The sequence below is a fragment of the Mytilus californianus genome, unplaced genomic scaffold, assembly GCF_021869535.1.
Source record: "Mytilus californianus isolate M0D057914Y unplaced genomic scaffold, xbMytCali1.0.p SCAF_6, whole genome shotgun sequence".
In the NCBI taxonomy this organism is placed as follows: domain Eukaryota; kingdom Metazoa; phylum Mollusca; class Bivalvia; order Mytilida; family Mytilidae; genus Mytilus; species Mytilus californianus.
Genome location: NW_026262712.1, coordinates 101331979 through 101349361, shown reverse-complemented (window position 1 = coordinate 101349361; position 17383 = coordinate 101331979). Strand labels below are relative to the sequence as shown.

The 17383-nt window shown below is 34.8% G+C and overlaps 1 protein-coding gene across 4 annotated transcripts in view; it reads left to right on the top strand.

Annotated features, from left to right (window-relative positions):
- Positions 1 to 17383, top strand: part of LOC127706765 (uncharacterized) — a 61439-nt gene that overhangs the window by 29276 nt on the left and 14780 nt on the right. The window contains exons 1-2 of one of the 4 annotated variants that reach the window (XM_052211437.1): positions 2949 to 3075; positions 8030 to 9156. The exons of 1 other annotated variant lie outside the window; for it this stretch is intronic. In XM_052211437.1, coding sequence (XP_052067397.1) covers positions 8047 to 9132 — 1086 coding nt within the window. In that variant the 5' untranslated portion in view covers positions 2949 to 3075; positions 8030 to 8046 and the 3' untranslated portion in view covers positions 9133 to 9156. Of the gene's footprint in view, positions 1 to 2948; positions 3076 to 8029; positions 9157 to 17383 lie in introns of those variants that run through there. 2 more of the 4 variants (XM_052211438.1, XM_052211442.1) reach the window with 2 other exon arrangements.

Sequence of the window (17383 nt, the reverse complement as noted above, 5' to 3'; positions counted from 1 at the left end):
TCGGTGTTCTCCCTCTACTCCCCTGGATCCGCCACTGATATAATGTAACTATATCGTATACCATCAATTTAATAAAAGACGAAAAAACAGAGACAGCCGCCAATCGCATATTTACTATAGGGGCTCTGTAATCAAATGAGTTAAGCCTTTTTCAACTCACTGAATTTTATAGTTTGTTCATATGTTGTGCTGTTATATCAGTTTTTTTCTTGTTTTTTTTTGGAGGGGAGCGGGGGGGGGGGCTTACACGTTCAACCCCGTCATTCTGTATGTGCCAGTACCGAATCTAGGAGCCTGTAAATCGGTTGTTGTCTTTTGTTGCTGTATATCATACATGTATTTGTTATTCGTTTTTTATTTTGTACATAAATCTAGGTCGTTAGTTTTCACATTAGTTTTTTTTTTACAGTTTTCATTTCGGGGCCTTTTTTAGCTTTCTATGCCGTATGGGCGTTTCTCATTGTTGGATGCCATACGGTGTTCTATATTTGTTAACTTTTACGTCATTTGGTCTCTGATGGAAAGCTGTCTCATCGTCATTTTTCACGGGCTAAATTGCCAATTAGGTTGTTCTACGAAGACGAAGACGAAGATATTGGACGTTATAATGTTGCAAACCAACTTTTATTTATAAAAAGAAATAATTCTTTCATGCCATGCTCAATGCTCATTTTAACATAGGAAGGCATTATATTTGTTAAAATTTTTAAACCAAGCGTTAGCCAGGTATAAAATATTGACAAATATAATGCCTACCTATGTTAAAATGAGCGTAGAGCATGGCATGATATAATTATTTTGTTTCTAATGGGGAAGTTTAGAACTTGTGTATTTCGAAGCGGACATAAAATACACGTTCGAAAGGCAACCATTTTGATTTGAGATATCCAAAACGTTCTAATAGATGTGGTATGAGTGCCAATGAGACAACTCTCCATCCAAGTCACAATTTGTAAAAGTAAACCATTATAGGTCAAAGTACGGCCTTCAAAACGGAGCTTTTTCTCTCACTGTCCGTCAATGGATGAACGAATGAGTAAATATATTGTAAACATAGCGTATAGTGTAGTAAAGCATACTATCCTTACTCTTTTGATAAATTGATATGGTAACACAATCATTCCACATCTTCTTATTTTTACATCATTACAGTAGTATAGAAAACAAACAAACATTTTTGAGATGTAATTCTATTTGTATCCATCTGATGACTTAAGCCTTTTTCAACTGATTTTTATAGTTCGTTCTTATGTTGTACTGTTACACTAATTTCCCAGGTTAGGGGGAGGGTTGGGATCCCGCTAAGATGTTTAACCCCGTCACATTCTGTAAATATTTACCTGTCCCAAGCCAGGAGCCTGTATTTCAGTCGTTGTCTTTGTTGCTGTGTTACATATTTGTTTTTCGTTCATTTTGTTTCTGTACATAAACTAGGCCGTTAGTTTCCTCGTTTGAATTGTTTTACACTTGTCATTTCGGGGCCTTTTATAGCTGACTATGTTGTATGAGCTTTGTTCATTGTTGAAGGCCGTACGGCGACCTACAGTTGTTAATTTCTGTGTCATTTGATCTCTTGTGACGAGTTGTCTCATTGGCAATCACACCACATCTTCTTTTTTCTATCATAAGGAATTAATGTAAGTACATGATAAAAAGTATTTATTTCCATTTAAACTTAGTTCGACGATAAGATCAATAAGGTATACGTATAGCATTCAAAAATGTCTACTCCCTATTTCGAAAAGTTCCCGTTTGAAATATATTTTAAAACATGTTTGTATTGCAATAACATCTGTATAACATCTTTTTGACTCAAATATTTAATTTCTTCCGATGGGCAATGTCCAGATCCGTGCTGAAGTAGCTTTTCATAAATTTGTGGTTTCAAAACAAAACAAAACCGGGTCCTATACTGAGACAAAACAGGGTCCTTGTGTAATAAACAACATTGACGAAACAGGGTCCTTCCATTTTGACATGACCCATTTCTTCCGTTCCATGCACAGAAATGCAAATATTGAGGTGCTCATAGTGACTAGCCATGCAATCTCTGTGTTAATATCTTTCTTTCCGTACTTTTCTTTCCGTACAATGTGCACAATTTAAAAAGAAATTAAACAAATTCGTAGCAAGGTTCACTCAATTCACCATTTTCATGTGCCTTTTACTTATTTCTCCATTAATCTAGAACGGTTGTAGAAAATATTACATCACACAATCGAAAATAGTTATATGTGTATGTTTATTCTTCAATGTCATTAAAAAACAAATAAATAAATAGAAATTCTACCTTTTCTCTGTCTGTTGATTGTCCGTCACCGTACCGGACATTAGATACTATCGAGTCAAAACATTTTTCGCCGGGGTAGTTTAGATACAGTGTATACCGCGGGTGTGGTTGTATAAAATTCAAGAATCAGTTTGTATATTTGTATTTTGTGTAGAGATTTACCTGGTTTCTGATCAACTGAATCGATGAAGTCGCACATGATGTATTTAGCAAAATAAAACCCATTTTTCAAAACAGGTCCTCACATACTACAGACAGATCTTTGTGTGTGGGGGAAGGGACCATAAGTTTTCATATTGATTTTTTTGTCATTCCCCCAAACCCGAAATCATACATTTTTTTTTTGGCTTGAATTTTTCAGTCTTTGGATATTTGAAAAAGAATATCAATTACACAGTACTAAATACATATCACATTCATTTATAATGGCTCCGTTGAATGACTTGATTGAATGACATTTTCGAAAGACCATACTAGCCTTTCGTAATGTTATGCATTGACATATAATACACGGATCTAATCATCTTTATTGAAAACGATAAAAAGTAATATTCACTAATAATATTGTTCACGATAAGAAAAACTCATCATGTCGCACTTTGTAAAGAGTGAATGGGTTTTAAAAAATTTGCAAAATAAATCATGTGTGACTTCCTCGATTAAGTTGATCAGAACCAGGTAATTATTTACACAAAATACAAAACAAAACAAAAACACGCTGATTCTTGAATTATATACAACCACACCACCGGAAGTATAAAGCCTTTTTCGTAATGTCAAATCGAGTAAGTAAATCTTTTATTTTAGCTACAAATATTAATATTATTATTATTAGATTGATAAATAATAATTAGTCAATCTACCTGGGTTTTTTGGGCGTTTTTTGTCACGTTTTGTAACCACGAGAGAGATTGTGGTATATTACTCTTAGGCTTGTGTTCATTTTTGCAAATAAATGAATGTCACTCTTAAGGTTCATCAAAACCTTTTCGCAAATATGGCCGTATTTACACCACAAATTTCACCCCGAGTACAGACAAACCTGTGCACCTGGAAAAGTTTTAGAGCATGGCTGGACCTAGATAAATAAAATTTAAATGCATTTGAAGTTTCAGAATATTTTAAAACTTAACTGGATTTTGCTATTCATTTTTTTTTCATTCCTGCAGAAGGTCCCAAAATAAACTAAGTTGGGAAAGAGGTTTGAGAAGCTCCCCTCATATAATACATGTTGTGAGTTGTATTGAGGCAATAGATGGACAATAGACAGATTAATTCTGCAGTTTAAAAAAAGAGGTCAATACGTAAATAAAATGTAGACAAAAGATGTCTACATATATTAGAAACAAATATATGTGTATGTGTGTGTGTGTTTGTATGGCGAGGACAGGGTTCAACAATTTTCAAAATGTTTCGTTGTCAATTCTCTTAGCCCAACGTCTTACATCTTTTGGCGACAGTTTGTCGATCTGAAGATACATGTACAGATGATTAGAGACCATTAGGCTTATGACCCCCTTCTGTAGGCCGGTGTACTGCAAAATTTTCAAAGTGCAATAATATCAATAGTACTGAATAATAGATATGTTCCATTCTGTGGATTTTATGGTTCCTCAAGCTAAGATTCTTACAGAAAATCCTCAGACTTTATTACTTAGATTTTCGTTATAACATATGCTCACAGTTATCTAATGTCTATGTAGTACATAAGAGGAGTACCTGAGGATTTTTTTTTAATAAAATTTCCGTAATAGTTATACACCGAGGGATAGGTGTGTCTGGATAAGAAACCCCGACGGCCGGAGGCCGGAGGGGTTTCTTATCCAGACACGGCGTATCCGAGGTGTATAACTAACTTACACCCAATGCTAAACCCAATATTTGTTAACATTGATTATTAAATGAAAAAGAATGGATAGCATATTTATTGACAAAATCAAACCATGATTTATAAGAAAAACATTTTTTTTTACATGAAACCCCACTAGTAACCTTACTTTGGCTCGTTCAAACTTTGACAAGTGAGTAGATTTTACAAATGTCAAAGTTGCTGTTGTGCATATTCCCGTTAAATCCTGGTGCTAATATGGATCAGCAGTTCAAGGTTGACCGTTTCGTGCATTCTATTTACAAAAAAAAAAATACATCATGCGCCTTGCATGCAGTTGTCAATATGGAAGGGTATAAGACGGACGACATTTTGAGTCAAGCGTTGGATTTGGTAGAAGAGACTAAAGATAAAGGCAATATTATAACCCAAAGTACTTACCTGTATCAGTTTACTGAAGGTAATCATAAATGTATTTTTCATGTTACGGTTTTATATATATAAAAATTAATATTTAGGAACTTCCTTTTTGAGGGCAATCCGGGGGGAAGGGTCCGGGAGTTAGAATCCCTGTTTTTTTTTAAAGATCAATGCTTTAGAATAGTAGAATAGAGACATATGACTGGGATCACAAATATTACTCTTAAGCAAAGGAGTATTTAGGGAGCAACCATTTTAACTTCAAGAGGGGGGGGGGGGGGGGGGGGGAGGGGGTATGGTTTTTTGTCGGAGTCAGAAATTTTTTTTCTCGCAAATCGCGAACAATTTTATTTAGTTTTTCAATGCTATCAATCAAATTATTTTTCCCTTAAAAGTTTTTTTTATTCAAAATAGATGCTTAATATTTTTTTCGCTATTGGAATTTCCTAAAATGTGTTTTTTAATATCTTGAAACAACTTGTAGTGAACACTATTAGTAATTTCTTATGTTCATGCTATTTAAAACATAATCAATTTCTATTGTAATGATTAACAAAATTGGACTGTGTTTTTAGGATGTAGAAGCAGGGGTTTCCAGAAACCCCGCTCGTCACACCATGTGGTCAAAATCCATTGTTATTCGTAACAATAGATCTATTCAATTTACACTTGTTTCAGAAATAGAAACTATGAAGTATAACAATAGAACTGGGGTGTAAGTATGTTTAGCATTGAAACAACAAATAAAGATTACATAATCCGTAAATTGGACCTAAAAAAACGAGGCCTTGGGTTCGCGTCATTTAAGAAAAGTGTGACGGATTAAATAACATCACTGAATTTTCATTTTTGGATAATGAATATCAAACAAGTTCTAACCCTAAAGCACTCCAAGCTGAAGGATAAAATTGTTTAAAATTGTTCGATTTTTCAATGTTTGGCAAGGGGGATAAGTTTTGCTACTAGATTTCCCACTTTCCCCCTTTTTCGATGATTAGAAGGAAGTTCGTATGGCTATTCAATATTATTTTAGGACTCGCATCCCTTATGCAATACAAGACAATATTTTCATTAAACTAAGCTGTATGTGTGAGCCAAAATTTGTTCCTGTGAAAAAAGTTCCAGTGGAACTAATATCACAGGAAATATGTTCTGGGAGAACTTTTTTCACAGATTATTTCTATATAATTTGTTCCATCTCTTTAAAATAAGTTCCACACTTTACCTGGTGAAATAAGTACCGGGTTGGTGAAATTTGTTCCTCACCTGGTGAAATAAGTTCCCGGTTTATGAGATTTGTTCCTTATCTGGTGAAATAAGTTCTGGGTTTGTGAGATTTGTTCTCACCTGGTGAAATAAGTTCCTTGTCTGTGAAATATGTTCCACTGGTTAAACAAGTTATCTTATATACTGAGCATTTGTCATCCGTGAGTTTAAAGTTATCATTCAATAAGTATTATATCAATAATAAAAAAAGTAAAATGTGTAAATCATCCAATTCGGATCCTGTGGAGTATAGCAAATGTTTAGTTATATACTCCGTAAAAAACATAAAAATGACACTTTTCAGCCAGTAAAGAGTAGAATAAGAAAAATCAATCATTCAGAAAAAAGAATTAGTATAGTTAAAGATGAACATATGTACTTATTTGAAAAGGAAAAAATGACTGTTCAGTTATCTCAAAAGACATGTAGAAACAAAAGACACACTTTTTTTGAAACTGTGCTATGACCTATGTACATGTATGACTAGAACACAGGGCCATGACCAAGGAGGAATACCACATAAAACATAAATACAAATTATGATACATTGATTTCTATGAAATATGTACACGTTTGTTTAAAACAAATATCACAGGAACTTATTTAACTTTTTAAAACTCTTAATATTAATTGGAACAAAATTCATGGAGTTATGATTTTTGTTCCAGAACTTATTTCACATTTGGTCATAAAATTAGTTCCGGAACAAATTTTACAGTGCTGGAACATATTTTCTGTGATATAAAGTCCGGTGGAACATATTTTCTATGAAATTTGTTCCGGCGGAACAAATGTCACGCCGGAACAAATTTTTTGTTACATATGGTCTTTTCATGTTGACCAACTGTAATCTCGGCTTCCCTCGAAAGGCATAGGGACTCTAAATCTGGTGACCCGTGAAATGCAGTGCCTCTCTAATCTCTCTACGAAACATCGCAAAACCTCTTTGAGATGTTTATTGGTAGCTTGTTGTAACCATTGAGATAATATTTGAAAACTTGGTAGATGTTAATTGCATTGATGTTTTCATGACAAAGAAAAATTTTCTATGCGTGAAGAGCCATTTATGTTTTTAAAATTATTAGAGTCGATCAGATTCAGGGGCTCGAATTTTTTGTACTTTCTACTAAAATATTTTCTTAAACCCACTTTACTAGAGGGAGGACTACCGTGGCTGTTGTTGTTATGACTTTATAGCTATCATTCGGTAATTCAACTATTTTCGAGAAAAGCACGTCGAATAGGTGGTTTAATATGGTATGAAAGCTAATGAGATAACTACCGGTATCCTATAGATGGTTTCATATGGTATGAAAGCTAATGAGATAACGACCGATATCCAACAGGTGGTTTCATATGGTATGAAAGCTAATGAGATAACTACCGGTATCCAACAGGTGGTTTCATATGGTATGAAAGCTAATGAGATAACGACCGATATCCAACAGGTGGTTTCGTATGGTATGAAAGCTAATGAGATAACTACCGGTATCCAACAGGTGGTTTCATATGGTATGAATGCTAATGAGATAACCACCGGTATCCAACAGGTGGTTTCATATGGTATGAAAGCTAATGAGATTACTACCGGTATCCATAGGTGGTTTCATATGGTATGAATGCTAATGAGATAACTACCGGTATCCAACAAAGGACAAGGATGTGAACAATAACAGGTCACTGTTCGGACTTAAAACATGAGCAACATCCGTATACCGTTTTATGTGATTTTTTTCAAAAAGATAATTCCATCTACCCATAACATAGATATTCTTCATTTTTACCCACTAGAAAACTAGTGTCTCCTGTTCTGTTTAGCAGATGTTATATAGACACACAAAGTGAATAATCGGTGCTCCTGATTTATATAGGCGAACTAAAACAAATGAATTTAATTTAGATTATTATCAATATAATAATGATAATAATAAAATTGTTATTATTATTATTATTACACACATAATTACTCAAACAAGGTATAGAGTACCTGATGTTTTCGCTCTTTTCGGCTGCTCGTTTGTCCGTACTCATTTGTATACACTATTCCTACATGTACATGTAAGTAAACAAAACTTTCAGAGATTCTGATTACAATATGCACTTTCTATTTTATTCATGATTCAAAGCCAAAACAAACAAGAACATTGTTTTCCCTCATCCTTGAAGAGTCAACAACAAAAAGCTACTAATTTTAACATTGTTTTTATATTTTCTTTTATTTTCAGAATATATAAGAAGAGGTATGTTCACCAAACGAAGACTTCACATCGTTTGTGCGTTGATAGTAGGGACAATTCTTTCATGGATAATAATACCAAAGAATGATGCAAGGACATTGCATGATAAACCAGCGATTGCCACGATTCATGCACTTGACAATAAACATTTGTCACACGATAAGTCGGTGACACTGGTTCCAGTGGTGCCAGCGGTGTCAGCGAATACCGCGACTACGTATAATTTGTTGGATGACTTGAAATCCATCCGTCAAGACTGTGGAGAACTGTGTAATACATCCAGAAAAGGGTCACCAGGACCATATTTTGATCATATCAACGCAACAATTAATTGTAATGCAATATTAAGGAATGAATATGTAGACCATGGTCATGGATTACCTCGTGCACCAAAAACAATGCCTAAAGAACTAAGGAGTGAATTTTCTATGAATAACCGTATACCATTGAAGTCCTGGTATTTTGATAACCAATATTTAGGTAAAAAAGCAGCGAGTCCTGTGTGGACACAAAAAACTATTGAAGACTGGATAATTCAAGCAAAAGAAGGTAAATTAAAGGGCAATTATGGTGCAGCAGAAACAAATGCTCTTAGAGATGGATTAAAACACGCACCGGGTGTTGTTAATGGCAGAGTTATGGTAATCGGTTCAGAAATTCCATGGGTTGAGGCATGCGTACTTGAAGCAGGAGCACGTGAAGTAGTGACATTAGAGTATGGCAGTATCATATCTGAACACCCAAAAGTGAAAACTATGATCCCACTGGATTTTCGTATGCGTTATCTTAACAATACTTTAGGAACATTTGATGCCATTGTTTCATTTAGTTCTTTAGAACACTCAGGATTAGGGAGATATGGGGACGCTTTGAATCCATGGGGTGACATTATTGCTGTAGCACGAGCATGGTGTGTAACAAAAACTGGAGGTTCGCTTACTATAGGTGTGCAGTATGATTATGATCATGAATATCTTAGTTTTAATGCTGCCAGATGGTATGGTAAAATAAGATATCCATACTTAACTACTAATTGGAAACAATTCTACAGAGGCAAGGGTAGCCAACGCGTTCACGTTTTCACGAAATAAAAATTATAACACATATGAAAATAATATTAATCTTTATTTACCAATGTCATAAAAACTATAGGCATACAACAAATAAACTACGCATGGTATAATATTGAGAATGGAAATGGGGAATGTGTTAAAGAGACAACAACCCGACCATAGAGCAGACAACAGCCGAAGGCCACCGATGGGTCTTCAATGCAGCGAGAAACTCCCGCACCCGGAGGCGTCCTTCAGCTGTCCCCTAAACAAATATGTATACTAGTTCAGTGATAATGGACGTCATACTAAACTATCCATAGATAACAGAAGGTAGTGTGTAACATATTACAACATGTTAGATCTAATTTCTTTGCAGGAAGTATCAATTTACCCAAATTACATAGTTCTCCAAGATTATTCGAACTCATTAATTGTATATATTTATACATAGAAGGTTTTCTCCAATAATAAGGTTTAATAGAACAAGATCTAAGACCTTGATAAGTGGGACATTTTAAAACGAAATGTATCTCATCCTCAATGTCTTTTTTACAAAACTACAGAGTCTATTACTTCTTGGAATTGCAGAGTAACGTCCACATTCTATAGCTAAATCATGACTACTAAGGCTTATTTTGGTAATACTTGTCTTATAAATAAATGGAATTGGTTTACATAAGTAATATTGTAAACAAAAATTTGAATCATATATCTTAAAAAAGGCATGTGGTATGATTGCCAATGAGACAACTTTTCACCATAGTTCAAATGAAGTAGATGTAAGCAATTATAGGCCAAAACATGACAAGACATGAACCAACTTCTACCACTTAACTACAGGCTCCTGACTTAGATTGATTGATTGTTGGTTGCTTAACGTCCTGGTGCTCCTGACTAAGGACAGGCACATAAAGAATGTGGCGGGGTTGGACATTTAAGTGAGTGTTTAACCCTACCTTAACTGGAACAGTGGTGTATTAGTACAACATAAGAACAAACTGTTAAAATCAGTTACGATTGGCTGAACTCAAAAGATCGGTACGAGGCACAAAAACCACTAACATAAAAACAATACACAGAGCACCGAAAAAAGAGTACTCGCAATTACTGAAAGCTAGTTCAAAGTCAATTACAACTAATGAATAAATCATGTTCTCGCAGACTAAAGTATCAATCAGAATACATCCAACGAATTTAATGTAAAGACGTCATAAACAGTCTGAGAAACGCATACTCAATAACCTTGTGCAAGACGTGTGATATCCAGTTTTTAATAAGAACTTTACAGGCCAAATTTGCTAACCAAATCTTTGTATCTATGAACAAATACGGTAAAGATTTTTAATTAGTTTGTGGCAACGAAATCCCTGACTTAATTATTTACCAGTTTTACATAAATTACGTTCAATAAAATCTTAAACGCGACTACAGATACGGGCACAGAGAACAAGTTATGAAATATACACACCATACGAAGGGCAGAAGGAACATCACCGTCCGAAGAGGGAATATTGTCTCTTTTGTCGTAATTTTTGGTTAATATAATAGTTTCCCGTGTGAAATTAAATTATCCAAATCTAGAAAAGAACAATGATTGCTGTTTATATTAGATTTGTTACTGGGTTTCGCCATGTTTATAGATTTTCAGACGATGTGGGAATGTTACGAAGAGTAGAATTTACATATTTACATTAAATAATGTTTTTAATACAAGCGAGTTGTCCTATTTACGGATGTTTAAGTGGACATTCGATTTTATGAATGGACTACACATATACGGTAGGTGGAAAGAAGTATGCAGTTGAATAGAAAGCAAACGAAACTGTTGCCAAAGACGCTGAAATATAGACTGATAGGTCTAACATTGTCAATGAGGGGCAATAATTAACTCTTACAAGGAGTAATCCGATAAATTAGGTAGTAATGAAATGTAGGCAGATCTTGACATTCTGATAATTTTTACTCGTGTCAGATTTTCAAGATATTAGCGAATTCATCGCATTTTGAGCAGATTTTGAAACTTTATGACGACGACGGACGCCAAATGATGGCAATAACTCACATGGACATTTTGTCCACTGAGCTATAAGACAAACAAACCGTGGACAGTTTAAAAGATAAAACATACATAGACTACCCCCCCTTAAAAAAAAAAAAAAAAAAAATCAGCACTTAAAAAACAACTAACGATTTGTTGTTCCGAAAAGGTAAGCAGTTCCACAAGTTTTTGGCATCAGGATTCTGTTGTTATATCTAATATGGATAATTCTATTTAAATTGCATTTATTGTCTGTGAATTATGTGTGACCACAGTACTATGTTATGTTTTAAATTGTTTGTATGTGAAGTAAAATGCTGGAGCAAATAAAAAAAGTTTAATAATGTTGTTCGTATACAAAGTAGTTGTTCTTTTAAAACATGACTCAACACTCCAACAACTCACTTACTTAGTTACTTAATCAGTACGAATAAAAGTAATATGTAGTATACACGATTACATGAATGAGACAGCAAACTTAACACACAATAAAACCAGAATATGAAGGTAAACATATAGGTTTGATGACAAGTGTCTGCATAATGTATCAAGCTTTAAATCACCCCGAGTCTTTTGAAGTTGGGATTAAAAAATAAGAGACTAGCCAGAATATTACGCCACACGCAATTATAAAAAAAACGACTCGTCTCAAGGTAAGGTGACGCAATCTTATGCAACTTCTTATAATTCCTCGGGAAAACTGGTTAGTTCACCGTACTCCACTCACCCCTGCTTACTTTTCGCTATCATTTGGTACTTAAAAAGGCTGCAGGGTTTGAAAACTGCAATGGTACGGTTTCCACTTAATTTCCGGGTTTCCACTTAATTGCCGCCAAATATCTATATTTCAGACACTGCAGACATGGCAATTTTGTAACATAATCTAAATAACATAAAACAAATACTGTATGATTTATGCATACAACGTTAAATGTGATATAAAAATCGAATAGTTAATCATCGTAAAATGATATAGTTTATACTCCATCTATCAAATGATAGCCGGGTCCTCCGTGTTACAAGTCATGTTTTTTAGTTGGGCGTAACCGGAGGACATGATTCAATTAGATATTCACATTGTCGTCGTGAAAAAAAAACCCTGTTTATTTCCTTCTAATATATTCACATTAAAATAAATAAGTAGATATTGAAAATCACTGAAATCGTTTGTTTTTGTTGTTGTCTAAAAACCGGAAATTTGACCTATCCAGACAATATTTCGACTCATTTTGCATTCATGTCCAGTGTACAAAGTAGTACCGATATTGTCGACATCGCAAAGTAGGCAATGTCGACACAATATTGTACAACGTTGTCGATATCGTTTCATACTGTAATCTACATCGTTGACATTGACGATATCGCGAAGTAGACAATGTCGACACGATGTTGTACAACGTTGTCGATATCGTTTCATACTCTTGTCTACATCGTTGACATTGCCGATATCGCTAACACATTACTCGTGTTTACATTGTTAATTTTGAATACAAAGATGTCGACATTGTGTTGTACTACTTTGTCGATATCCTTTCATCATCTTGTCTCTGCATGGTTGGCATTGCCGACATCGCGAAAAAGACAATGTCAAAACACTGTATTACAACGTAATCTATAATGTCAACATCGCAAAGATGTTGAGGAGGAGGAGGAGGAGGACGAGGACGCGAAGGAGGAGGACGAGGAGGAGGAGGATAGAGATTTGCAAACATTAAAAAACTGTCCAAATAAGTTCTACTATTAAGAACATCGACACAGGCGTAATATAAATACATTATTTGAAATTGAAATTGATAAACTAAACACTTCTTTATTTAAAAAAAACGATGTAGGCGATGTCAACGATATAGACAGGAAAGGGGGACGATGTAGACGATGTCGTCACGATGTTGTTAACATCGTGGTATCGGCGATGTCAACGATGTAGACAGCAAGAAAAACGATGTAGACGATGTCGTCACGATGTTGTCAACATCACGATGTCGGCGATGTCAACGATGTAGACAGGAAAGGGGGACGATGTAGACGATGTCGTCACGATGTTGTCAACATCACGATGTCGGCGATGTCAACGATGTAGACAGGAAAGGGGATGTAGACGATGTCGTCACGATGTCGACAATGTCAACGATGTAGACAGGAAAGGGGACGATGTAGGCAGCACGAAGAACGATGTCGGCGATATCAACGATGTAGACAACAAGTAAGACAACAAGTAAGACAATGTTGCGAGCAGGTAAAAAATCATGAACGAAGTTGACAATATCGGCGATATCGTCACTACATCGTGCACTGGACATACCTCAAAGCCACAAACGGACTTAACAGTACAGTATCGAACAACTTTGCTTCAAAGTGTAATGCATTCTGCTTCCCAAACCGTTTGCAGCGAGCGTACTAGATGAAGACTAGTATTGTGTGAATTTACTTTCAATTTTTTTACAAACCCTCCATTTCAACTACAAATTTTAAAATTGATGTATTCATTTCCGTAAAAAAATACTGACGGTCACTTCCTACTTTTACAGAAATATTAGTGATGGATGCTCAATCCTTCTTGAAAATTCTGTTGAAAGATCAAGATTTCGTGTCTGTTAAAGTTGAAACGTTGTAATAGGAAGAGTAAATTAAATATAATTTTCTTATCTGAAACCAATAGACAGTTTATAACAAAATTACCATTTTTTTGTCGAGCCTGCGACTTCTGTCGCAGAAAGCTCGACATAGGGATAGTGATACGGCGGCGGCCACGGCGGCGATGTGCACAAACTTCTTAAAAGCTTAATATTTCAGAAGGTAAATACCTGGATCCTTCATACTGTGTATATAGATGCCTCATGTTATGAAGTTTTCGTCTGTCATATGTCCATTGTCCTTGACCTCATTTTCATGGTTCAGTGACTACTTGATAAAAAAGTTAAGATTTTTTGTATTTTTAATATCTCTCTTATTATGAGTAAATGATAACTATATTTGGTATGTGTGTACCTTGCAAGGTCCTCATGTCCGTCAGATAGTTTTCACTTGACCTCGACCTCAATTCATGGATCAGTGAACAAGGTTAAGTTTTGGTGGTCAATTCCATATCTCAGACACTCTAAGCAATAGGTCTACTATATTTGGTGTATGGAATGATTGTAAGGTGTACATGTCCAACTGGCAGATGTCATCTGACTTTGACCTCATTTTCATGGTTCAGTGGTTAAAGTTAAGTTTTTGTGTTTTGGTCTGTTTTTCTAATACTGTATGCAATTGGTCAACTATATTTGGTGTATGAAAATATTTTATGATGTACATGTCAGTCTGGCATGTTTTATTTGACCTTGACCTCATTTTTATGGTTCATTGCTCAATGTTAAGTTATTGTTTTTTGATGTGTTTTTCTAATACTATAAGCAATCGGTCAACTATATTTGGTGTATGGAATGATTGTAAGGTGTATATAGATATAAGAAGATGTGGTATGAGTGCCAATGAGACAACCCTCCATCAAAATTTATAAAAGTAAACCATTATAGGCCAAAGTACGGTCTTCAACACGGAGCCTTGGCTCACACGAATACGAAAGTTTTATTTTGATTCGGTTCACATATAACAATACAAACATAAGCTCTTAAGAGCTTTTTACCGAATATAAGGTAACACCGAACAGCAAGCTATAAAGGGCCCCAAAAATTACTAGTGTAAAACCATTCAAACGGGAAAACCAACGGTCTAATCTATATAAAAAACGAGAAACACTTATGAACCACATCAACAAACGACAATTACTGAACATCAGATTTCTGACTTAGGACAGGTGCAAACAATTGCAGCGGGTTTAAACGTTTTAATGGTACCAAACCTTCACCCTTATCTGAAACAATAGTGTAACATCACAATATAGAAAAACACTCTATGAAATATCAATTGAAATGGCTTAACTCAATCAAAAGACATATTAACACCGATGAACATACACTGAACACATAAATTTGATCTATGATACAATGCAAATACAAAATAAATAAACTAAGGGAAGAATAATTAAAGTAACATCTTATACCGCTGTGAAATGTTAAACAATTTAAGAAAAACAATATACTTGAACAAAAATATCAGCCATTTGCAATTACTTTAAACACATGTAAATAAAAACAATTTTGTTGTTAGGTATACGTGTACAGTTCAGATAGAGAAAGGAAATATTTTTACAAAATAAATAATTTTGATGTTCATAGTACGAAGAAGTGAAAATTTATAGTAATACCAAACACTTATCAAAGCTGGTAAATAGACCAGATATAACCCTGAATAACATTAAATAATAAAAAAGCATTACAATTAGTATCAACAGGTCATAAACAAGAAAGTACGATTTGAGAGTACTCGCAGTTACTGACAGCTAGTTAAAAGCTAAAAAGCACTTAAAAATAAAAAAAATATGCATCAGAGACTAAAATCAACTAAAACACATCCCAGGGATTTAGTAGTTTAACGTCATGGACAGTCAAAGAAGACATGACTTGTGCAATGCCAAAAATAAATGTATCGACAGGCAGTAGGCTAGTTAGGAGTTAACCTCTTTATAGATCAAAATGAACGTGGGTGTGTCTTTATACATCCCGTTTGAAAAGAATACAAATTTAGTTATGTTTTAATTTTCTGATGACAAAATCGATATTAGTGCCAATGTAAACTATATTCAAAGATCTAATTACAATATTGGTAAGATAACCTTTACTAATAAGTTTGTTGAAAGGTTCGATGAGTTTACACGGATCACATTATAAGTTATCTACGTTCATATCCGTAGATATGGATATTTTAACACCCTGAAGTATCCAAGTACACCCTGAGGCGCAGCCGAAGGGTGTACAGGGTACTGAAGGGTGTTAAAATATCCATATCTACGGATATGAACGTAGATAACGAATTTATCCCCGGTCTTAGTCTAAATCTGGCGATTTTTAGAGAAATTCGACCACAAAGTTAAACGTGAAAGCAACGTTTTTTTCATTTTTTTAAATATCTTTTATTGAAATTTGGGAATTTGACATATTTTTAACGGGGTGTATGGTACTACCTTTGGTAGAACCCTACATGTAGACAAATATAAGACGTTTTTAAACTAGAGACAGAGAAACTGGAATGGGTCGAATTTGGCGCGCAATGTTGTGAGAGTTACATCATAAACGGTGTGACGTCAACGTGGGTCATTTGCATAGCTAGGTCAGTAGTACCATTCATTGACAATGTGGCTGCATAGTGATGCATTTACTAAAATTAGTGCAAATAATCGATATAATAAGATAAAATCGTTAGTGGATTAAATATTTAATTATACAGACATCATGGAAAATCTACAGAATTCGATATTTCATAAGGAACAACCATGGAACTAAGGAAAACGCGCGTGAAATTCCCCGATGTAATGGGTAGCAACGTCCGGGGATATGGGTTAGCAACACCCAGGGGCTATGGGTTTTGTAACGACGTGCGTTAACCAATCAGAATCCTAGAAATATACTAAGCCGGGGATAAAGTGATTTCCGCGCTTTAAGTACAATATTACCTTAAAATTTAGGATATGAAATACCGATTTTAATCAGTTTTCTACAGGTACAGCCAAATTTACTAATTAAATCTTTGTATCTATGAAAGAATTAAGTAAAGGTTTTACGTAATTTATGGTAACGAAATCCCTGACTTAATAATTTACCAGTGATATGTCTGTCTGGCAATTATCATCTGACCATGACCTCATTTTCATGTTTGTTTCTTAGATACCAAGGCCGTAACTAGGCATATTATTTTAGTGAGGTAGAACTGATCGCCGAGCAGAACGAGGTGAAAAAATAGAGCCGAGCGTAGCGAGCCGAAAAATTTATGCAGGGGTCTGGGATAAATGGTGTAAAATCCTTCATTCTGGGCATTTCCGGAGAGCTTGACATCGTTGAAACAAGCTGTCCGGTGTTTTTATTTTTGGACACTTTTTATATATTTTTCATATTCTAAGACATGTACTAACACCAAATTTTTAACAACTTTATCTAAATTTGTATGTCGGATAGAGTCTGCCGTCGGAACACAGAACAAACATCGACTCAGTAGCAATTGTTATTCAAATTGGAGTTTACCAATTTTTCTATGGCCGGTTTCGTCAAATCGTTTCAGAATATTTGGTCTGCTGACATACTTATTGTATTGTGATGAACATGAAGCATGGCAAGACCGCACAGTCTCTCATCACTCATGCCAGTCCAAATA